This window comes from Balaenoptera ricei, chromosome 17 (genome assembly GCF_028023285.1).
Source record: "Balaenoptera ricei isolate mBalRic1 chromosome 17, mBalRic1.hap2, whole genome shotgun sequence".
Lineage (NCBI taxonomy): Eukaryota > Metazoa > Chordata > Mammalia > Artiodactyla > Balaenopteridae > Balaenoptera > Balaenoptera ricei.
The window spans coordinates 25,978,819-26,004,557 of record NC_082655.1 but is presented as its reverse complement, the minus strand read 5'-3'; the positions used below and the strand labels follow the sequence as shown (position 1 = coordinate 26,004,557).

Genomic DNA, 25,739 nt, shown 5'->3' with positions numbered 1-25,739 from the left:
CATATAAACCTTTCTTTTGAAGTTGTAATTACCATTGAGATCTAAAGATACACCTTTATATTTTTCCATCCTTCTCAAATCTCAGTTCATCCATCTTTAAACCAGAGCAATTTTCAACATATATAAACCACTAATGTTCACCAATTCATTTTCCTAAAATTTGACTGCCCACATATGTTCATTACACAATCTGATAATTAGGGAGTGGTAGAGAAAATATTTTGGCCAATGAAAAGTACTTTTAAGTTTCTGGCAAGAATGCAATTGTAGGTTTGTTTTGCTTTGTTCTGAATTTTGAGTGAAAGAACACAAGGACTCTTTTGCTTTCTTGCCTTCACTATCTCAAGTGTTTGAGCTGCTCACTGCCCCTCTAATTCTGCTGTTTTCCATCTCTTTAGAAATGAGCTGAAAATCCTGGCCTCTGCATTGCCCACCTTTCTAGAGTGTAAATCCCAAAATCAGAGAAGAAAGAAGGAAAGAATACAAAGTAAACAGATAATGAAAGAGAAAGAAAAAGAATAACAAACCATAAAGGACGAGAAGAAAAATCCAAAAAGCGCATCTGCCTTCAGCTCCGTACTCATGTCTATTTTCTCAGAGACTCTGCAATTTCATGCACCCCTAGGCCTTGAAAGAAAATGCTGTGTTTCACCAGAAGTTTCACAGTAGACTCTTTTGAGGCCCATTATACTGTTTTTCTTAAGGACACAACCATAGCATAGTCCTCCGAGATAAAATCATCTTTGATTCTTCCTTCAGATTTGTCTCTATTATGTAAAAATCTCAAGTGACTTTTCTTTCCTTCCATCAAAATATCTGGCAGACTGTTTATTTTCCAGTTCATGAGACTGTAACCTTGATACCTGATGACTAAAGTTTTAAGACATTCTCTGAATCAGCCTCCTGCCTTCAGTTTCTCCTTATGATATGGCCATGATGTCAATTTAGACACTTTGTCTATCAAATATAGTATAAGTTTACTGTCCAAAATTTATAAACAAAAAAAAATGAATACAAAAGAAATAACAGTGCTCTGGAATTCCACTACCCATAGATAACCTGTCTACCTTTATATTCTTTTATTTCTCTGCAGAAAAATACATATGCACGTATATATGTTTATATGTTTACGTATATAATGAAAATAGGATCATACTGTGAATCACTTTAAGCCTTGTTATATTTCACTATATATTGTAAACTTTGAGTTATTAAATATTCCATTATAATGTTCACTTCCTTTTTCCCCATTATTGGACCCTTAAGTTATTGCATATTTTTCACTATAATAACTATCGCTATGAATGCCCTGTGTATTTCAGGTTCAGTGCTAAATACTTTTATGCATTCTCTCATTTAATTCTCATAATGGGCCTATGAGGTAGACATTACTATCCCATTCAACAGATGAGCAAACAGAATAATACATTTGCCATACACAGCTATTGTACCTTAGCTGAAAATCAAATGAAGATATACTGGACATCAAAATATAAGTATTTAATACAGTTTCATACAAATTTATCCTATATAATAAAATTAAAATTTCCAGTTTAATTTTATTAAAATATCACTTCCATCTAGTACTTCCCTTGTTAACAATATACAATGGAATACAGACTTAATCAAAACGCAGTATTTTACCTAAAAACTGAGCAATTTGTTAACAGTAATAATTGGTGCTAGTAATATAGCAAGATGGAAATTGTCATATCATAATTGAGTGGTATTTAAATTGATACAACCTTCTGAAAGCAATCTGGCAATATTAAAGCTTTTAAGTAGTTATATGCAATGACACAGTTAGGAAGGCACATGAAAAACACTTATAAATAAAGAAATGTGTGTAAATGTGTAAATGTGTACCAAATGTGTATAAACATATATCAAAAAGACAAAAAACTAAGCTAACAAAAGAGAATAACTATACAAATTAGACTATGCTATGTGCCATAAAGCCATTTTAAAAATCAAATTTTTGAAAACATGTTATGGTATGGGAAATTCTTCTAAGTGAATGTCAAGAAGGAAAACATAAAAAAATACATACCGTAGAATCCCAAAACTTTAATTTGTTCATTAAACAATATTTATTGGATGCCTACGTAAGATAATAACTGTTCTTGGCACTGGGGATACAGTAATGAACAAAAGACCAAAACTCTCTGCTCTCATATCAGCAGAATATATATAGTAATTATTTTGTTCTTTGTACTCTTTTATATTCTCAATTTTTATACTTAATTGGATATACACACACATACAGACCCCACATACATAACACACACACACACATAAATGGCATTATCTGTATATATAAATTTTTACAATAGGCATTATATGTATATATACAATTTTATAACTGGCATTATATGCATAAATTATAATACCTGAAGAAACATATCATTCAAAAAATGTCATCCAATCTAAAGTCTGAATGCTTTTAATATCTTTTGCCAATTAAACACATCCTTACTCTTAAACATTATTTTCCAGTACTCTCCAACAAAAATTGCACACATGGTACATAGGCATTATGGACTGAATTGTGTCCCCCCCAATATTCATATGTTAAAGCCCTAACTCCCAAATGTGACTGTGTTTGGAGATGAGATACCTTCTTTAAGGAGGTAATTAAGGTAAAATGAAGTCATAAGGGTGGAGCTCTAATCTAATAGTACTGGTGTCCTTATAAGAAGAGAAAGAGATAGGGGAGTTCCTTCACAGAGGAAAGACTATGTGAAGATGTAGGGAGAAGATAGTCTTCTACAAGCCAAGGAAAGAAGCTCTCGGAAGAAAACAACCCTGCCAGCGCGTTGATCTTGAACTTCTAGCTTCTAGAACTGTGACAAAATAAATTCCTGTTGTTGAAGCCATCCAGTCTGTAGTAGTCCATTACGGCACCCCAAGCAAACTAATATAATACAGGTTTGTTCACTGTACATTGGTAGGGTATACAAGCCACACCAATTCTTTTGTTTTTGCCCTTTTTCTTACTCAGCAAGGGTAGTCTTCTTCATTCATTTATCTTAATTACACCTATCATCCAAAACTCTTTGTAAATTTTATGGACTGAATATATTTCCCAATGACTTCAGTCAACACCAATCTCATCTTTCTTAAATTCTAAAACATAGTCAATGGTATTATTTGACACTAAATTATTCTTATTTCATTTCTTTTATTTCTACAACTCTAAATGGTAAACAAATGTTTTAATTATGGAGATCATATCTCAAACTTTTTTTCCCCTACTCTATAGAGCCTAGTATATTAATGGTTGCATACAGACACCAGAAATGAAAAAGAGAAAAAAAATTAAGGTGGATAGAAATAACTGGAAGCTGCATTAAATTAGGACAAAAATTTGGGCCCATACTTTCAAAGCCCCAAGTGTTCTTTTGATACATCCCATATCTCAATTGCCTGTTACCAATGAAGACATCTCATGGGGTGTCATGCTCCCTTTGGTAGACTCCAGCTTCCTTATCTATTTTGGCTCAATAGTAAGCAATAGTATATTTACTTATTTTCCTGATCTATGAGTACTTCTACTACATCATATTGAGAAAACTCTCTGGGAATCAAAAAACCTAATACCTTTCCTCAATTTGTATTTTTAAGTCATCCATTGATATTAAAGTTTGGGGCAAAAAAAATGTAAAAATTTAAAATTAAAAAAGAAAAAAAATGTGAAGCATTTATCTCAAAATATAATTTCCATAAAACCTGACAAAAGGTAAACTATATGTTTGAACAACAACATATATCAGGTGTACCTTTAAAATTTGATACAGTTAATAAATGATTTATAGTTCTTTAACTTACCCAAACAAATTGGGATTGGGTAATTCCATCTTCTCACAGGCCCAGGCATGCATGTAATATGAGAATGACCCTATATAAACAAGACAATGCAGTTCAGCACACATTTTTTAAAAGTGTAAATATAACATAGGATAGTGAATGATAATTATGAACAAAAACTTAATAATATATTGCATTTTAATATTTTTTAACATTACTGGAAATATTAGTGTGACTTAAAACAAGAAAGGTAATTATATACACTTGTGATAAAATGTAAAAAATAACAAGCTTTTGGTAGAAAAATTAAGACTCTATATCACATTAAAACTGTGGTTTTAACATTGTTCTGCCAAAACATTTTCTACCAAGGTACTGCAATAATTATACAAAGAAAATGGCCATATACATAGTGGTTTATAATAATTTGCAATAATACTCAAGATGAGATAGATTAAAAAATGATTATAAAATTCTTTCATAAAAATTTGAAAAGTCAACTGAGGTATATTAAATTTTAAAGTCCAGAAAAATTTGATTTCACTTCTGAGACTAATAATTTGGGATACAAGTTTAAAGACTATAAATTATTCATTTTTACTTTTCCTTCCTCTAAAGAATTTATTTACTTAACATGTGAAATAATTTCTGTCTCAATTTTTTTTCTTAATTTCTTAATAGGTCTATGCTTTAGGGAGATTTTTATGAGGTCATATACTGACACCTTCTAAAACACCAACAAAAGAGTATTAATATAAATACGTAAAGTCAGAATATACATTGCAAATAAACAGTTTTAGCAAAACTTATTTGTAGTCGATTTTTACTGATTTGGGGAATTTATTATCATGGAAGTTTCATTTAATGCTTTAAGTATCACTTTCATTTTTATTTCAAATTCTGAAAATCCAGTTCAGTGGTCACATCCAATGTGAACAGAGAGAAAAGTGAAGATTTATTTTGATTCAAAAATCATTTTTGTTTATTTGCAAACAGAACAAATTTATTCATTCCAGCAATTTCTCTCACGAATATCTCACTGACAAATTGAATACCTTTTGATTTAATGTTAAATTATGCAGCCTGAGATCAATATTGTTTTATAACTTGTGTATTATCAACGATTAGTCTGTTAAAATATTCTGAAAGGGTAATGAAAATCAAAGCTAAAATTTTAAAATAGACTTACCTGAAGAGAATAGCCTTGATCACACTGAAAGGATACTACATCACCAACCATATATCTGTCTCCAATTTTATTCCCACTACTAGGAGTTTGTGGTTCAGGACAGGAATCCAAACCAATAGCTAAGAATATTTAGTGATAATAATATAAGTAACTTTCAAATGATGAATGCTTAAATCATGCATATTAAATTACCAAAGCTGAATATTGGTGTCATTAAAACTAGATTTTACATTGAGACATTAAGAATGTTCTGTGAACAAGATTTAACGGTATATGGTTAGAGCAATGTGCTTTGGAACTCCACCACAGAACTATTTCAATTTTCATGGCACCGACCATTAATTAGCTGTGCGATTATATGTAAATTCTTCTTTAACTCACAGCCTAAATGTCTTCTGTGAAATAAAAATAAAAATTCCTAAAAAGAAAATCCCTAAATAAAAATAAGAATAATAATTTATTGTGATAATAAAGTGAAATTATATCTGTAAAACATTCTTAGTAAAATGGCTAAAAAAATTATTTGCTGTTTTGTCCATATCACCTGGTACCTTCTTCTGAAAGGGAGATTATGATATAATTCAAAACCCTTCCATTATTTTTACATCAACAACTTATTTTTCAACATAAAAGAATAAAAGCGGGGCTTCCATGGTGGCGCAGTGGTTAGGAATCCGCCTGCCAATGCAGGGGACACGGGTTCGTGCCCCGGGCCGGGAAGATCCCACATGCCGCGCAGCGGCTAGGCCCGTGAGCCACAACTACTGAGCCTGCGCGTCTGGAGCCTGTGCTCCGCAACGGGAGAGGCCGCGACAGTGAGAGGCCCGCGCACCGCGATGAAGAGTGGCCCCCGTTTGCCACAACTGGAGAAAGCCCTCGCACAGAAACGAAGACCCAACACAGCCAAAAATAAATAAATAAATAAATAAATTTATTTAAAAAAAAAAAAAAAACCCTTCCAGGAAACAGAAAATAATATGTTAAAAAAAAAAAAAAAGAATAAAAGCATACAAAAGTAAAAGGTTTTTCTAAAATGATTCATTTAGTTTAGCATTTTTAATTGAAATATAGTTTATTTACAATGTTGTATTAATTTCTGCTGTACAGCAAAATGATTCAGTTATACATACATATATATATATATATACACATATATAAATATATATATATATATATATATATATATATACACATATATAAATATATATACTTTTTTATATCCTTCTCCAGTATGGTTTATCACAGGATATTGAATTTAGTTCTCTGTGCTATAGAGTGGAACCTTGTTGTTTATCCATTCTATATATAATAATTTGGATCTGCAAACCCCAAACTGCCACTCTGTCCCTCTTCCACCCTCCCTCCCCCTTGGCAACCACAAGTCTGTTCTCTATGTCTGTGAGTCTGTTTCTGTTTCATAGATAAGTTCATTTGTGTCATATTTTAGATTCCACATGTAAGTGGTATTATATGGTATTTGTCTTTCTCTTTCTGACTTAGTTCACTTAGTATGATAATCTCTAAGTCCATCTATGTTCCTGCAAATGGCATTATTTCTAAAATGATTCATTTAAAGGAATAAAAATTGTTTGATGTTTTTGCCAAAACATTTTTTCAAACATGTGAATGTATTATTATTAAAAACTTTTTATCTTCAATAAGAGCCAATGTTTATTATCTATTTCTCTGTAGTTCACATTTTGAACTAATCTAATACATATTTGAATGGAGGGAGGAAGCAGTCACCACTCCAAAATCATAATATATGTGTGTTAATAAACATATTCATTATAAATATTCACACTATATATTTCTTTATTAAAAAACATTAAAAACTAAATTCTAAAGTGTGACTATATCGTATATATTCCTTCACTCTTTGACCATGTTATTTCCCTCTGATAGATGCTATCATACATAACACCACCCTCTCCATCACCTTTGTTGTATTTGACATAAACTAATAATGAATAATTATGTAATTAGTTGTTCAATGTTTATCCCCCTCTGAGAATATAAGTTCCAGAAGGGCAGCTTGAAGCACAGAGTCTTAAGCAAGCACTCAATAAACATTCGTTGTATAGATGAATGAATAGTATATAAAAGAAAGTACATCCCTATTTTATTTCTTAATAAATACAAATGTCTATTTCTGCAAATGGAAGATAGTTTATCTAATAACATAATGGTCAGAGTAGCTAAAAATGATGTCACATTAAAGGATAGAAAATTAAATAAAAGCAGTGACATGATGGAGTTATGGTTAGATTAGAAAGTAAGGCAGTAAAGAGGAGGAGTAAATTGGCCATTTGGGAATGCATTTGAGGCAGTCCTAAAGGAGATAGGGTCATGTGGACTGTAATTCCAATGCCTGGTGCTGCAGTTAGCTAGGTCCCTATACATATGTCAAATCCCATATTTCTTGATTTTTTGTAATTTTGAATTTATAGAACTAGGAAAGATAAGTTACCATTAAGTTGTGACCTACTGTTAAAATTTTAAGGGTTAAATGTCTCACTTCCCCTACCAGATTTTGAGATCCAAGAAAGACAGAAACTGTCTTATATTTACTTTCTTCTCATTCAACACCCACTAATGGGTCTTACACATTAAATTCATCTGATTTCATAGAGCCCTTTTCAAGAAGTACTAATCAAAAACAAGTTATGATGTAAGCATATATGTCTTGTCAGTATGATTTCACTTTCCTTTGGTACAATCTTAGTTTCTTGGGAGTCCTGAACAGTACATTTATTACCCTTCACCATTAAGGTCATTTATGTGGTCATTCTTGCTGAGAAGGCCAAATTTAGTACACATTAATTTCTCTTTTCTTTCTATCAAAGTACTCCATTCAGGGTCATACACACAGAAAACTATTAATATCCAGAAGTGGTGATTTCCTCCTCTGGGAGGATAAATAAAACTATGGCACAGTGATGCCATAGAATATTGAGAGACTCATTTTTAAGTGAGATTTTTCCATAATATATACAGATACAGCAAAATATTTATGAAAGAGTTTTAACTTTAAAATGTGATATAAAACTCTATAAACTATGCAATAACAATTTCGTAGGTTAAAAATTCTTATATGCAAATAATCACAGGGAAAAATAACCAAAAGGAAATATGTGAAATATTAGCAGTGGTTATGATTCTTGATATGAGATTATTGGTGATTTTTATGTGTTTTCTTGTATATTCCTGCATTTCTGAAATTTTTATAATGGAATGTAAATAATAAAATCACTTATCTGTTAGATGAATTAGTATTAGCAGAGAACTTGGGGGTACAAGAATATACTGCTTTCTATTTTTCTAGAAGAGATTGAGTTGGACCTGCTAATCTGTTTAATATGATTGTCTCAGGGAAGAAACCAAGGTAATGAAGTAATAGATAAGAAAGAGAAGTCATATGTTGATGACCTCTCTCATTTTTTTGCATTCAATTATTTTACATGCACTAAAGAAAATAAAGCAGAGATATCTGAAAATGCTACAGTTCATATTTTAAAGTCATTTTTTAATTTACAAAACTGAGTGATTAAATAGTTTAAAAATGTATTCTTTAATAATTATTTTTCATTTCTTTATAAGTAACAATAGCAATAACTTATTCGTAGGAATCAACAAAGAAAAGGTATTTGTAAAAGTGTTGCAAAGGATTCTCTCCTACTTAACCAAGCCAATCAGCATATTAAGTCATTTTCATCCTTATGAGTGTAAAATTTGTAAAATTATGTCCTTGGCAATCAAAGATGCTCTCTGAGTGAATTTTTTTAATGGGAATTGGATCAATTAACTAGGTGTTGTAGCCAAAAACAAACAGAAATGAATACAGGGACAAATCTATATCAAAAATTGCACAGTTAATTAAACCTGCTGTCAAATTACTGTGGTTAGTTACCCTGGCTAAAAACATTAAAACCTCAGTTCTTCAATTTCCAACATTTATTTATAAACAAAAAATTATTCTCTCCAATTCTGACCACAAGGCAACCTGGAGGAGAAAATTGTGTTAATCATATCATTTATATCTGATCATTCTGAATATATATATATATAGTATTCCATAATGATTTTAATGAGTCTTTAATGCAATGAGAGAGGGAGACAGGGAGAATTATTGCTAAGACTCCCAGTAACATTGTTTTGTAAAAAGAAAAACCCCTTCATGAATCTGACAGGACAAACCATGCATAAATTTATTGAAAATGAAGACCAAAAATACTAGATTTGCATTCATGTGAGAAAAGAACAGGAACTGAACCACGTCTTTGAACAAGAGGTTGTATTCAGTGATAGTGAAGATCTTGTTATTTTAAACATATCGCATGTCTTCAATTTAAAATTTTTTCTCTAAATAATGGATACAAATAACCATTATTTCTATGTTTGCACCATATTTAAGGGTTTTTTAATATGCTAGAATTATCATTTGGCATTCCATATTTATCATTATAACAGTTTGAGAATAATGTAGAAGTTGGTGATAATCAAAGGGTGAATTCAATATGAGCTGGGCTACTAGTTTCTGGACTTGTAGAAATCAGCAATGATAAGCATGCAGACTTTTTCCACCATAATGTACCTTGGATTAATTAATTAATCTACTAAAGAAAATTTGTCAAATACTATTATGTTACATGTAATTGTATGTCGATTAAATTCTTTTAGAAGGAACAATTCTGACTTCCAGTAGTCACTGATGAGCCGCAGTGTAAGTTCAGGAACATGTGGTACAGGCTTCTCTCACATTTACCTTGATCCTTTTATTTACTTACTTTACTTCCATTTACCTTACTTAACATTTAACTCAGCATTACTCTGAGAAACTAATTGAATATTCAGTAATAGATACTACTTATCAAATTTTAGCCTACAGAATAAAGATAAGTGAAACAATAAAATAAATAGAATCTGGCATGTAGGTACCATTCATTCATTACATAAGCAATTATTGAGTACCTATTGTATACTCTTATTGTGTTACATGCATGCTGGAAATGCAAAGATCAATTAGCAACATAAGAAACCACGCTCTGAAGAAATTCTTGGTGGAGCAAGAGAGGGGGTTGGTTTAAAAGATGATTTCAGTGTAGTTGAACAATCACAATATATGAAGGTTGTCTTCTGTTTAAATAATTATTTCACAGGAACTAACCTATGTGAATACCAAAAAATAATACATTTTACCAATTCATGATAATGAAGGGGAAGGTGAATATGCTGTCCTGGCATGTTAAATGAATAATGTTTTAAATTATTTTTCCTTGTTTTATGGAAAAAAGGAGGGAGTGTTTTTTGGTAAAACATACTGTAGTGTTTTGGGAAAGGCAGCAAGAAATGAAGCTGCAAAGGGAGGCAGGATGCAGGTTGTGTAAACAGTCTTATAATCTTAACCAGTGTAGAAAGTTGTAGTTTCCTTTTGTGAGTAATGGAGGGAAAATTCAGTTATTAAGAACACAACCTCTGTCCTCTGTGTGCATCCTGGTTTCACTAGTTTCTTGCTTTTATTTAAATTTTTATCTTTATAAAGTCTGAGATGATTTCTATGTCTCAGTTCCCTCACCTATAAAATGGATGCAAAAATACCAACCAACTTCATAGGAATATGGTGACGCATAAAGAAAACAATACATGCATAACACTTAGATAGTCCCAGGAACATAGGAAGCTCTCAACAAATGTTAACTGGCATTAGTGAATGGTTTTAAGCATGGAAGTGAGGTTGTCCATTTGCATTCCATTAAGGATATTTTTTTTTTTCTGTTCTCATGAAAGTATGTCTCTGTATGTTTAAGATCAATAGGTCTCACATAAATACTCTAGGAATATAAAGAACGCATGTAAAGATTTCTATAGAGGGTCAAAAACTTACGTACCTTCAGTTTTATAATTAATTCACAATGAAAAGTTTCTATATACAGCTAAACATATTGGCTTTTCTATGAGACAATCCAGGAGACCAAGAGCAGTGTTATTGCCGCAAGATATAACCAGAGAAACTTTAGGAATACAAAAGCACAATGCTTTCCGAATTCAGAAACTTAGGCTGAGCCATCTCTAAGTCAACAGCACAAAGACATGAAAAGTTGAGATGATCATGAAATAAATTTGGTTAAAAGAAAAGAGCAAACTATGCTAAAACTAGAATGGCCCTATATGATTAAGGAATGAAATGTGTTTATAAAGATCAATTACACTTATTTGCATGTAATATATTCTAAGTTAATGGCAATTTAGATTAGAAATGACAAATATTAATAATTTAATTTGGGCAGGATGTGTTTCTATAATATTTTATGAGATGATATGCATAAATTAGAACAAGAAAATTAGTTTAGGTAAAAATATAAATCTTACAATCACTATTTTTCACAAATAATCAATTATCTAATTAGCCCAAAGGAGGAAAACATTTTTAGTGATTATAAAAATAAACTCATTAAGACCTAATGCATTATGTCTTAAGCATATTGCTCAAGGAAGGAGAGCAGTAAAATAACTATTGTGTTGAATTGAAATCTTTTGTAATTTATAAGCTAGAGTTAAATGGATACATTTCTGAGCATTTAATACTTTATGACTATTTTTATGATTTGGGTATTCAGACTAGCCCTCTAACTATTGCACAAGATGAAAAGATGTTTTCAGACCGCCTGAGTTTTCACAAGATTGACAGCGAAATTATTACTGGCAGATATCATGAGTGCTCTCAGGTGTGGGAGGAGAGACAAATCTATTCATTAAGGTAACATTACCTTTGTCTTCCTCAGAGACTACATCCTGAGATCTTTGAGCACCCCTAAATTTGTAACACCATTACTGCATGCAGTTTCTCCTTTTAAAATATGTACATTTTATAAGTTCAAAACCAAAAACTGCTCATTGATTTATTGATGTTCATTAGCCCTCTAGGATTCTCCAGTAGTGAGATTTATATGTGTGCCTCCACAAATATTAGGAAATGTGAGGGAAATTACATATGCATATTACAATCAAATAGTCATTTCAAGACTGCTAATGATGAGGCTGGACCAGAATCCAAGTGGCAAAGCAACTAGAAACTACAAGTTCTCTTTGTGGAAGTCTATTAACAACTGACATAATTAATGTCATTTCTTGCACTAGGGACATTTTCCCTAGCAACAAATACATTTGTGCAAGACATGCAATTATAACCAGAATCATATATGTCTAAAACACACACACACACACACACACACAAATTGAAGAATAGATTCCCATCTCTCAGTGCTCTTGTGGATCAGGAAACAGAAAAAATGTGATAACTTTACACAAGAAAAATGTTGGAAAAAATATATTAACTCAGAGCAGCTAAATCTATTCACATGACTACTAAACCAGTACACATTCCCAACACAAAGAATGATGTAGCTTCATGTCAACTTATGATAGCCCATATCAGAAAATGTAAATCAGACTCTCTTAACAAGTGTTTCAGCTTATCTTGATTAAGCAGAGAAAACTGTATTCTCTAACCTCTGGAACTCTGGTATATTTGCCTTAGTTGTAGTTGTGTCTCCCAAGGTTGCTAGGCAAACATATCTTCTTCTTCCTGCCTTCTTTCTCTTCAACATTCAATCCCTTTTGTTATTAACAGAAAGCAAGATTGACTTTTTTTCTTAATCTTTTCATTAATGTTGGCTACTTTATTATATATCAGGTAATTTGTTAGCATAAAATTAATAGAATTCATCAAAGTTTCAGAAATATGTAATTGGAGTAAATTTCCAAATTTATATTTATTACCTCACTTTGTGTGTCCGTAACTTAGAAAAAATGCTCTGATTTGTGGAAAAACTACAACCTCTAAGAGAGCATAGTTTGAGCAGTATGACCATAAATGTTAAAAAATATATTCATGAAGGTGGTCAAAAGGTACAAACTTCCAGTTATAAGATAAATAAGTATAATGTACTAGGGGTGCAATGTATGACATGATGGCTATAGTTAACACTGCTGTATGATATACAGAAAAGTTAAAAGAGAGTAGATCTTAAGAGTTCTCATCACAAGGAGAAATTTTTTTCCTTTCTTCTTTTGTATCTATATGAGATGACAGATGTTAACTAAACCTGTTGTAATCATTTCACAATATATGTAAATCAAACCACCATTTCGTACACCTTAAACTTAAACAATGATGTATGTAAATTATTTCTCAATAAAACTGGAAAAGATTTTTTTAAAAGTATTTGGAGACTAAAAGGTAGAAATATTAATCTCTATTTTCTAGAATTTTATTACTCAATTTCAAATGTTCTTCTATCTATGGAAGTTAAAGATTCAAATAGATATAAAAATGGGATTCTAAATCATTTTTGTCCACTACATTATATGTCTTCTGAAGTATCTATCTGGGATATGTGAGTATTAAGAGAACACTGAATTTATAGTTTAAAAGAAAAAAAATCAGTTTTTTATTGATTACCATAGTTTGATTAACTTCTAAAAGCCTAACTGGTAAATAAATAAGTTTGACAGGGCACTCAACCCATTTCCAATCTTTAGGAAAACAGCTTTCAAAGCCATCTTGGTATTTGTCTTATGTATAAGTATAGCTGATTCACTTTGTTATAAAGCAGAAACTAACACACCATTGTAAAGCAATTATACTCCAATAAAGATGTTAAAAAAAAATAAGCCATCTTGGAAGACAAGTGTCTAATCCTAAATTCAGAAGTTCCCAGAAGGGATTACATAATCTTTCAATAACTGATACTAACATTTAACACTTTTTACTGTCAGAAAAAAAGCTTTACCCAAACTGAACTTCTCTTCATGAATCTCTATGAATTCTCTTCAAAATTCCTATAGAACATCCTTAGTCTACTGACTAATCCTGTACTTAGGGTCCTAGTGTGGTAGAAAGGATTTTGGCTCCCATGATGTTATACCAGCAAGCATGTTATGTTACATGGCAAAATGAATTTGTGGATAAAATTAACAAGGCTAATAAGCTGACCATAAAATATACAGGTTATTGGATGATTACTGGATGATTTTATATATATATGTAAAATGTGGTATCCATTTACCATTTTTTCTTACATTGCAAGTAGCACCAAATGTACCTTCCATATAAGTTTCATTCTTGAAAGCTTATACCTATACTGGCATTATCATTAGTTAAATTGGGAAGCACTTTTGGTTCCTAGATCCCACTGCAAGGTGTGAGATCTAATATTGTAGGTAAATAAAAGTGTTTATGTTGATTTTAATTTATTTAATTTAATATCTAAGATCTAAAAATCAAAGAAAAAGTCTAAAAAATTAAAAGGCCCGCTCTCCAAAGGAATAAAGCAAAACTGTGATCATATACAAAGTGATATCTAAAGTAAAAACCAAAACAAAACACCAGAAACCTAAGAACCATCCTCTACAGCTCTCTCTCTCTCATCTCCAACATCTAACTGGTCATAAATCTTTCAATTTTACCTAACTATCTCCTGCATCTTTTAACATTTCATTTACACAACCACAATAACCATCTTCAGTTTCTCATTTGAACCACTGCTACTCCTTTCCTTGGGCATATTCTCTTCCTGCAATGCATTCCCCACTTTCCAAAATAAAAGGGTCTTTGAAAATTCAAAACTGACCATGTTACTCCTCAAATTGAAACCCTTCAATGAATCTCCTCTTTTTGCAAAATAAACCTGTCTCTCATCTCCTTAATCTAATCTTCTGGCACTTAAAATGCAATGACAATGACAAATACAACCCAGTCATGTGGGTTCACCTCCTTATCAGGAAAGGATGATGTTTATTGAGGGTTTACTATGTACCTGGCCCTATGATAAACACTTTACATGGATGATCTCATTTAACTCTGACACAATCTTTCAAGTTATATGCTATTATTATCACATATTATAGGTGAGGAAACTGAGTTCTTAGAGAACCTTACAAATCACCTAATGTCACATGGCTATCAAATGGCAGTTCCAAGACAGAAACCTAAGTCTGATTCCAGAATAAAGTATCTTATGTCCACCTATATCCTAGGAGGTCCCTTCAAAGTACCAAGCTATCTCCGTACATATACTTTAATTCTTATCTGCCAAAAGGACTTAGATTTGTCCTTTTGTGAAGTCTTCTCTGACTCCACCACCAGGAACCCCTAACAGTTTTGATCACTACCTTCTCTGTGTCATCACCTACATTATACAAGATGTCCTCATACTTTGGCCATTGTGAGAGTAATCTTGGAAGGTTGGTGAAAAGTGCAAATGCTTGGCTGAATCTCATAAAGACTGACAATCTGTTAGGGTGGATTCTCATCATCTGGATTTTTAACAAGATTTCAAGATAACTACAGTGCACAATTATCTGAGAAGTACCAATTTACCTAAACTATAGTTCCTGTGTTTGCACTGTAATCTTTGCAATTATTGCTATTTGCATGTTCCTACTCTCAGTTAGTCTGAAGCTTTTTTTTTTAGCGCTGGGTCTTAAGCAAATATGCAGCACTAACATCTAGAAAGTATACCTAACATTTAGTAGGTAGTCAACAAAAATTTAATAAACAAGTAGGTTTGTGCTTATATTTTGGAAGCAATAAGGAGATGGAAAATTATGGGAGGAAATTAATTGTTGCCTTTCTTCAGTAGATAATAGGAAAACAATATGAAGTTAGCAAAATGGACCTCTAGAAATGTTAACGAGACCAAGGCATGAGAAGGATAAATTGGACAGAAGGAACATCAGATCTGTATAATCATAATCATAATCACACTCATAATCCCAAAGTTAAAATGGCATGATCTCAAGTTAAAGAAGAAAAATTGTACTATATGATAAACATCAGCCATTTGTCAGTATTTCCTTTTAAGTAAATACAAAGCAAGGCCTATCTGTCTAGTATGTGCCATCAGATAATCTAGATTGGTTTTTTTCTGAAAACTTCATGAGTGAGTAGGAAAATCAGACAGAGAAAATACTCACTTGCTAGAAGGAATCTCAGCCAAATTTCCTTTTCGCAAGACAGAAGAACATCTGCCATGTTTCCTGAAACATTTACTACTTAAAATATTCCTTTAGGAATTTAGAAAGAGTCCACTTTCTTGGTTAAAAGAAAAAAAAAAAAAAAAACCCATGAAATCTGTCATTTTTACAGCAAACCTTAATGTCTTTTGCATCTGTCGCTGGTATTCATAGTGTGATTATGAGACTGTTATTTCCCCAATGTGATTACTTCCTTATGTTACCCTGTGGGCAGAACTGTTATATCAGGGGTTGTAAGAAATGAAATACCAAAGATGTGCAGTGAAATAAGTGTCCTCTCAATGGAGGAAAGCTAATATAACTACCTTGTTTATAATACACACACACACACACACAATTATTTTTCCCAGTACCCAACTGCTTAAGCATTTTGCTTTTTCTAAATATTGAAACAAATTTTAAAAAATTTTTCTTAAAGTCCTTGTTTATACTCATTTTAAAAATATAGTTTTTTTCTTACAGAGGATATTGTGTTCTTACCTCTCAACCACTGATTTGGGAGGCTTCTGAATACATAAGGAAGTTCTTTAAAAATTTTATGTCTAGTTAATACAATCTGCCTCCACAAGTGGACAGACTCTTGCATTACCACAAAATATTCTTCCACTAAGTGGATATTACCATTTTGAAACAGAAATTAAGGTGCCCTTTCCTCAAATAAGTCAGATTATTTGCAAAAAAGTCATTGTGTTTGGGTATATTCTCTCAAGTTTCTGGAAATAATACACTCAATTTGCAGAGTGAAGAGACAGACTTTGAGATTGCCCTGCTGGACACTGTACCAAAACCACAGCTGCTCTACCCAGCATTTGATCCACCAAATCCATTGAAACTGCTTTTCAACATGTTATTGACAAAGCAGCTAAAAATGCATGCCATAGCTAGTTTTATATATTTGTCTTTAAAGACTAGAGCAGAGGTTATTAGTCATTTTAATCCTGTAAAGTTCTATTTAAATTTCCTTGTTCAATCTTTCCCCATTCTCTTGCACTTACTCAATATTTTGCAAATACTATGTTAATGCCCTTATTGATTAGACAATAGATTTGAAAGCATTTAGAATATTCCAAAATCTGTTTAATTAATTAAAGTAACAGTAGGCATTCTTCGGCACCAATTTCTCTACTGTCCACTAAATGTATCTCTTTTTCCTCTCCTCTCTTTATCTGTCCTTCTGTCCTATTTGGGCTCTTTTTTCCCATACTTTCTAACTTTCTTTTTCTCACATAATTCTCTACATTTCTTCATTTCTCTATTTATAGTTCCCATTTTAATTCAGGTTCACTGACTTTATTTAAAAACAACACACAAAACTGGAGTATATTTTTCAGATAATATTACCACATGTAACTATTTAGTGAGGCATTTATTTAATTTCTCCAAAAAGAAAGTTCTTTTCTACCTGGAGAATATTTTAACTTCTTCTGTTAAGTTATAATTTGATAAAAATTAATGTTTTAATATACTTTTATAAGCTCTTTGTAGTACTGGTATTTTTATTATATTTACCTTAATCCAGGGATTATTTTAGAATTTTGTACCTATTAAAAGAGAGCATTCACTTGGACTGAAAGAATTAGTATTGTTAGAAGGGCCATACTACCAAAAGCAATCTACAGATTTGATGCGATCCCTATCAAATTACCCATGACCTTTTTCACAGAACCGGAACAAATAGTCTTAAAATTTATGTGGAACCACAAAAGACCCTGAATTACCAAAGCAATCCTGAGGGAAAAAAAACAAACCCTTCCCAGACTTCAAACAATATTACAAAACTATAGTAATCAAAATGGCATTGTGTTGGTGCAAAATCAGACGTATATATCAATGGAATAGAATACAGAGCCCAGAAATAAACGCACACACCTGTGGTCAATTAATCTTCAAAAAGGGAGACAAGGATATACAATGGAGAAAAGGCAGTCTCTTCATCAAGTGGTGTTGGGAAAGCTGGACAGCCTCATGTAAATCAATGAAGTTAGAACACTCCCTCACACCATATACAAAAATAAACTCAAAATTGTTTAAAGATCTAAATATAAGATGTGACACCATAAAACTCCTAGAAGAGAACATAGGCAAAACATTGTCTGACATAAATCGTAGCAATATTTTCTTTGGTCATATTCCCAAGGCAAAAGAAATAAAAGCAAAAATAAACAAATGGGACTCAATCAAACTTATAAGCTTTTGTACAGCCAAGGAAACCATAAACAAAATGAAAAGACAACCTATGGATAGAATGGGCATCATCAGAAAATCTACAAACAACAAATGCTGGAGAGGGTGTGGAGAAAAGGGAACCTTCCTGCACTGTTGATGGGAATGTAAATTGATACAGCCACTATGGAGAACAGTATGGAGGTTCCTTAAAAAACTAAAAATAGAACTACCATATGATCCAGCAATCCCACTACTGGGCATATACCCAGAGAAAACCATTATTCAAAAAGACACATGCACCCCAGTGTTCATTGCAGCACTATTTACAATAGCCAGGTAATGGAAGCAACCTAAATGCCTATCGACAGATGAATGGATAAAGAAGAAGTGGTACATATATACAATGGCATATTACTCAGCCATAAAAAGGAACGAAATTGGGTCATTTGTTGAGACGTGGGTGGATCTAGAGACTGTCATACAGAGTGAAGTAAGTCAGAAAGAGAAAAACAAATATCGTATATTAATGCATATATGTGGAACCTAGAAAAATGGTACAGATGAACCAGTTTGCAGGGCAGAAACTGAGACACAGATGTAGAGAACAAATGTATAGACACCCAGGGGGGAAAGTGGCAGGGGGTGGTGGTGGTGGTGTGATGAATTGGGCCATTGAGATTGACATGTATACACTGATGTGTATAAAACTGATGACTAATAAGAAACTGCTGTATAAAAAAATAAATAAAATAAAATTCAAAAATTCAAATAAAAACCAAAAAAAAAAAAAAAGAGAAGACAACCTATGGAATGGGAAAAAATATTTGCAAACAATGCTACTGACAAGGGATTAATTTCCAAAATATACAAATAGCTCATATAACTCATTATCAAAAAAAAACAAAACCAAAAAACCCAATCAAAAAATTGACTCAAGACCTAAATAGACATTCCAAAGAATTCATACAGATGGCCAACAGGCATATGAAAAGATGTTCAACATCGCTAATTATTAGAGAAATACAAATCAAAATTACAATGAAGTATCACCTCACACTGGTCAAAATGGCCATCATCAAAAAGTCTACAAATAATAAATTCTGGAGAGGGTATGGAGAAAAGGGAACCCTCTTACACTGTTGGTGGGAATGTAAATTGATACAGCCACTATAGAGAACAGTATGGAGGTTCCTTAAAAAACTAAAAATAGAACTACCATATGATCCAGCAATCCCACTCCTGGGCATATATCTGGAAAAGACAAAAACTCTAATTCTAAAAGATACATGTACCCCAATGTTCATAGCAGCACTATTTTCAATAGCCAAGATATGAAGCAACCGAAATGTCCACTGACAGATGAATGGATAAAAATGTCTCATATACAATGGAATACTACTCAGCCATAAAAAAGAATAAAATATTGCCATTTGCAGCAACATGGATGGACCTAGAGATTATAGTACTGAGTGAAGTAAGACAGACAAAGACAACTATCATATGATATCACTTGTATGTGGATTTAAAAAAATAACACAAATGACCTCATTTACAAAACAGAAACAGACTCACAGACATAGAAAACAAACTTATGGTTACCAAAGGGGAAATGAGTTGTGGGAGGGATAAGTTAGGAGTATGGGATTAACAGATACACACCCCTATACATAAAATATATAAACAACAAGGATTTACTATATAGCACAGGGAACTATATTCAATATCTTGTAACAACCTATAGTGGAAAAGAATCTGAAATAAATATATATATATGTAAAACTGAATAACTTTGCTGTACATCTGAAACTAACACAGTATTGCAAATCAACTGTACTTCAATTTAAAAGAAACGTGAGCATTCAGCAAATGTTTTGATGGCTTAGTTAAGGCCTCTCAACACAATGTTTAAAAAAAGTGGTGATCATCTTATCATCTTCTAAGAGGATTCCACTTTGTGGTTTTTGAAAAATATAGTTAGTACTGTCCTTAGATTGCCTAAATACAATGCCTAGTTTTTTGCTTGTTTTTCTCTTGGGTAGAGAATCCAGATATCTAATAATTCTTAAGAAGTATCCGGGGACCAGTTTGAAACTAAAGCATCATTTTGTGAACATTTACTTTAGATTATGTGAATTCATTCCTAACAAATTAAATGCCAGTCCCTATGAGTAGCCTCTAGATCATTAGGAGAGTTGGTAGTCTTATTATTTAAAGCAACTGTTCGTAAGATACATTTATACACCATTTGTTCTTATGCTCATTCGTTACCAATGTAAGTTCTTCCCCACATTTTTGAGTAGTATTCAGATAACTAATTTAGAAAATATTAGCATTCCCTGATTGCTCATTTTACAGAAATATCTAGTTGTAACATAGTTGGACAATAATCACAAATATAGGGAAAAAACACATTTCACGTAATAAAGTTTACACTTGATTAGGACAGAGATTTATCTCATTCATCTTCCAATCCCTCTACAGTTCTAATCAGACTTTCATTGACATGGTTAGGTACTCAACTTTACTTTTAAAATTAAATATCATAATTAAATATGCTTAAGTTGTATATTTCTAGTATATTTTGCCTACTCTGTCAAAGATGTTAGCTTCTAAGACCTAAAATTGAGAGATTTAAATCCACTAGTCACTGTTTTCCCTTAAGAGTAGCAAACTCTCAATCCTTTGTTCTAGGAGGCAAGCTACTAGGTATTATTAACACCTATTATTTGTTAAGATATGGCTTAATTTCCTTCATTTATTGATATAAATAAGAGGTTCTAACCAAAAGAACAGTTTGAAAAATATTATAGATAACTGGATAAATAATTCCATTAAACTGTAATGTCCCTATACTGTTTACCTTATACAAATAAAGGACCTTTTTGGCATTCAAAAAAATATTTTATATTAGAAATTTGAAAGTTATATAAAATAGACTAAAAATATTTCTTAAATTTCTTTGTTATTATGATAATTTAATAGTTTGTATCATGAATAACTATCAAAACATATGCTGCTTTTGAACTGCATCACCTATAATGATGTCAAATTTCTGATTATGACATTCCATACCTTTCAGGAGTAGTCCTGCCTATATAAGCAGCCACAGTTCCTGGTGCTGTCACAAACATTATGCACCAGTCTACTGAACTAGTTGCAATCCTTGTAACGTGCCATGTATCATAGCACTGTCTAAACCTGAAGTTTGCATGTTAAAAATATCCACTTTTCCTTGTTTAACTGTAAAACTCCTGGTTATTTGTTAAGATTCAGCCAAAGTGTTACCTACTATTTGAAGTATTTCCTGAACTTCTTAAATGCAGCTGATTTCTTATTGCTTTCATGCACTCTACCGTAAATATCTATATTCCTGTATTCATAGCACTGTATTATTGCTTATCTCTGTCTCTTCTACTAGACTGTGATCTCCTCAAAAATGATACTGTGACATATTTATCTTTGCACTTTCCATATGGAGCATTGTGCCTATTATATAGTAGGCATTCAAAAATATTTATTGGTTGAATGAAAAATGAATGAATGAAACTTTTTGTACTTATTTGTCACCTATTTACACCACAATGATACATTTACTATATCTGAGGTTAGCAATAGCTGGAAAACGAACCTCAACATAAAACAAAAATAATTGTCAAAAATCAATTAATTACTATTTATTTAGTACATGCCCATCGTTGTTGTAGCCTCTGTTCGTTTCCACAGGGCATTTCTTTTCTATCAGATCTTCCTGTGTAAGTAATGATGTTACAATGATGGACTGAGTGGCCTCGACAAAGTGATATTGAGGAGATAGTACTCAATGGGATACCTTCAGAAAGCAAAAACCAACAGAATTATAAAATGTGTACAGACCAACGTGCTAAATTCCTCTATGAACACTAGCATAGGTGTAGGTATACTGATGTCAATTATATATATCAACATTACATATTTGTTACCTTTTGCTTCTAGGTGTTCTGTCACTTATTCTTTACTCAGCCAACAAATGTGTTGTGAATGCATTATAAGATTCAAGGACTGGTCCCAGTGCAAGAGACAAAAGGATATCCTAAGTGGACATGGTCCTGTACTAATGGCCAATCCTGTCTTCCTGGAGCTTACATTCTAGGGAAACAGTAAATAAACCCCAAATTTCCAAAATAATCACCCAATTACACTTGTGATAATTTTATGTAGCAAAAAACACACTGTCTCATATATGTATTTAATTAGAGTATGCAAGCCTTTTTTGTGTTTGAAAGTTTTCTAGGAAGTTGGGAGACAAATATATATTTTCTATGCCAACAAGAAAAGCCACTTACTCCAATTTCAGTTTTAAAATTTCTTCAGGATCCAGTTCTTTTTATCACAATTTGAAGATACTTGTAATGAAACAGGAGTCACTACAATTGATACCACAGAAATTCAAATGATAGTAAGAGACTACTATGAACAACTGGACACCAACAAATTAGATAACCTAAAAAAAAATGGGTAAACTTATAAAATCATATAACCTACCATGACTAATTCATGAATAAATAGAAAGTCTGAATAGACCACTAATGAATAAGGATATTGACTCAATAATCAAAAACCTCCCAACAAAGAAAGGCCCAGGACCAGATGACTTCATGGGTGAATTCTACCAAACATTTAAAGAATTAACACTGAATCTACTCAAACTTTTCCAAAACACTGAAGGGGCAACAGTCACAAATTCATTTCATGAGTCCAGCATTACCCTGATACCATAGCCAAGGGCACTACAAGAAAACTGTAGGACAATATGCCTGATGAATATAGATGCAAAGATCCACAGCAAAATACTAGCAAACTAAATTAAACAGCACATCAAAAGGACCATACACCATGACCAAGTGGAATTTATTGCTGGGATACAAAGACGATTCAATCAGTAAACATGATACACCAATTAGCAGAATGAAGGATAAAAATATATGACCATCTCAATAGATGCAGAAAAAAGAATTTGACAAAATACAAAATTCTTTCATAATAAAAACTCCCAAAAATTACATATAGAAGAATGTACCTCAAAATAATACAGGCCATATATGAAAAGCCCACAACTATCATCACATTCAACAGTAAAAAACTGAAAGCTTTTCATCTAAAATCAGGAGCAAGGTAAGGATGCCGACTCTTAACACTTCTACTAACATAATACTGGAATCATATACAAAGAAATTAGGTGAGAAAAAGCCATAAAAAGCATGCAAATCAGAAAGTAAAAATTAAAGGTAGCTGTTTGAAGATGACATGATCATAAGATGTAGAAAACCCTAACTTCAAAGGAATACTGTTAGTACTAATAAATGAATTATGTTAAGTTTCTGGATACAAAATCAGCACACAGAAATCAGTCATAATTGATACACTGACACTAACATCAAACTATTCTGAAAGGAAAATTTTAAAATGTTCCCTGGGACTTACCTGGTGGGGCAATGGTTAAGAATCCACCTGCCAATGCAGGGGCAAGTGGTTTGATCCCTGGCCCGGGAAGATCCTACATGCTGCAGAGCAACTAAGCCTGTGCACCACAACTACTGAGCCTGCACTCTAGAGCCCGTGAGCCACAACTACTGAGCCTGCGTGCCACAACTACTGAAGCCCACGCACCTAGAGCCTGTGCTCCACAACAAGAGAAACCACTGCAATGAGAAGCCCATGCACTGCAACGAACAGTAGCCCCCGGTTGCCACAACTAGAGAAAAACCCCAGGCAGCAATGAAGATCCAACCCAGCCAAAAATAAATAAGTAAACAAATACATTTATAATAAATAAATAAATAAATAAATAAATAAATAAATAAATAAAATGTTCCCATTTACGGTAGCACTAGAAAGAATAAAATACTTAGGAAAACACTTAGCCAAGGAGGAGAAAGGCTTTTACTCTGAAAACTACAGACTATTCATGAAAGAAATTTTAAAAGATACAAGTAAGTGTAAAGATATTCTGTGTTCACGAATTAGAAGGCTTAATATTGTTTAAATATGAGCTACAGATTCAATGCAATTTCTATCAAAATCTCAATGGTGTTTCTTACTGAATTAGATAAACCTAAAATTCATAAGGAACCTCAAAAGAGCCAAAATAGCCAAATCAATGTTGAAAAAGATGAACAAAATGATATCACACTTCATGATATCAAAATATAGCTACAAAAGCTACAATAATTAAAACAGTATGGTGCTGGCATAAATATAGACATATAGATGAATGGAACAGAGGAGTGAGAACAAAAATAAACCCCCACACAGTTAACTGATCTTTGACAAGGGTGCAAAAATATACAATGGGGAAAGGATAATCTCTTCAACAAATGATGCTGAGAAAACTGCATATCCATAAGCAAAATAATGAAATTAGAAACTTATCTTACTTCATATATAAAATTAATTCAAAATGAATTAAAAACTTAAAAATAAGAACTGAAAATGTAAAATTCCTAGAAGAAAACAGGAAAAAGGCATCATGATATTGGTCCTGGCAATGATTTCTTGGATATGACATTAAAGCACAGGGCAACAAAAGCAAAAATTAAAAAGTGGACTACATCAAACTAAAATGCTGCTGCACAGCAAACAATCAGCAGAGTTAAAAAGTCACCTAAAGAATGGGAGAAAATATTTTCAAACTGCATATATAATACAGTGTTAATATCCAAAATACATAATGAACTCCTACAACTTGATAAAAAAAAAATAATCCAATCAAAAATGGTAAGAAATGGGCAAAGGACTTGAATAGCCATTTCTCCAAAGATGACATACAAATGTCCAACAGGGATAGGAAAAGATTCTCAACATCTCTAATCTTTAGGGAAATGCAACTCAAAACCACAATGAGATATCACCTCACACCTAATTAGGATAGCTGTTGTCAAAAAAAAAAGAGGAGTGATGTCAGCAAGATGGCCTAATATGTTTCTCATTCTCATTCACATTCTTTCCTCAGCAACAACAATATGGCAATCATCCATGGACAAGAGTGCCTGTGGGATATGTGGGAATACAGGTAGGAGATTAGGAAACCCCAGTTCAGTACAAGAAAAAGGAGAGCCATTTTGAAAAGAGTCATTTGAGTCAGACCCAGGTGGCTAACTCAGAAATAATTCCAAAGCCCTGATAACTTAGCAACACCCCATTTGCTTTTGGTTCTCTCACCAGTACCATACGCCAAGAGACCCAGGAGGACTCTCACTTACCCGTTCGTCAGGCAATAGGCTTACAGACCTTGGTCCTGGCTGTGGACCCTAAAGTTCTCCTTGAGCTAGCTCCATCCCCTCTCAAGCCATGGTCTGGGAGCCTCTGAAGAACACTGATTGCACAATCACCCATGAAGGAGAGACTCTTGTAGAAGTAAAGGAGTCCAGCAGAGAAGTTCCAGCACATCATTAGAGCAAAAATTCAAGATTGGACACATTGCACAGAGTAGGAGGAACAGCTTGACTTTACCTGCTCCACCTTTCCCCCAAGGGAACAGGGTTTGGTGCCAAGAGATCCCTTT

The 25,739-nt window shown here is 32.6% G+C and overlaps 1 protein-coding gene across 1 annotated transcript in view; it reads right to left on the bottom strand.

The window, feature by feature from the left end:
- The window catches only part of CSMD3 (CUB and Sushi multiple domains 3), a 1,171,706-nt gene that overhangs the window by 122,408 nt on the left and 1,023,559 nt on the right, over positions 1–25,739 (bottom strand). The window contains 2 exon segments of the mRNA XM_059902305.1: positions 3,829–3,898; positions 4,997–5,115. Coding sequence (XP_059758288.1) covers positions 3,829–3,898; positions 4,997–5,115 — 189 coding nt within the window.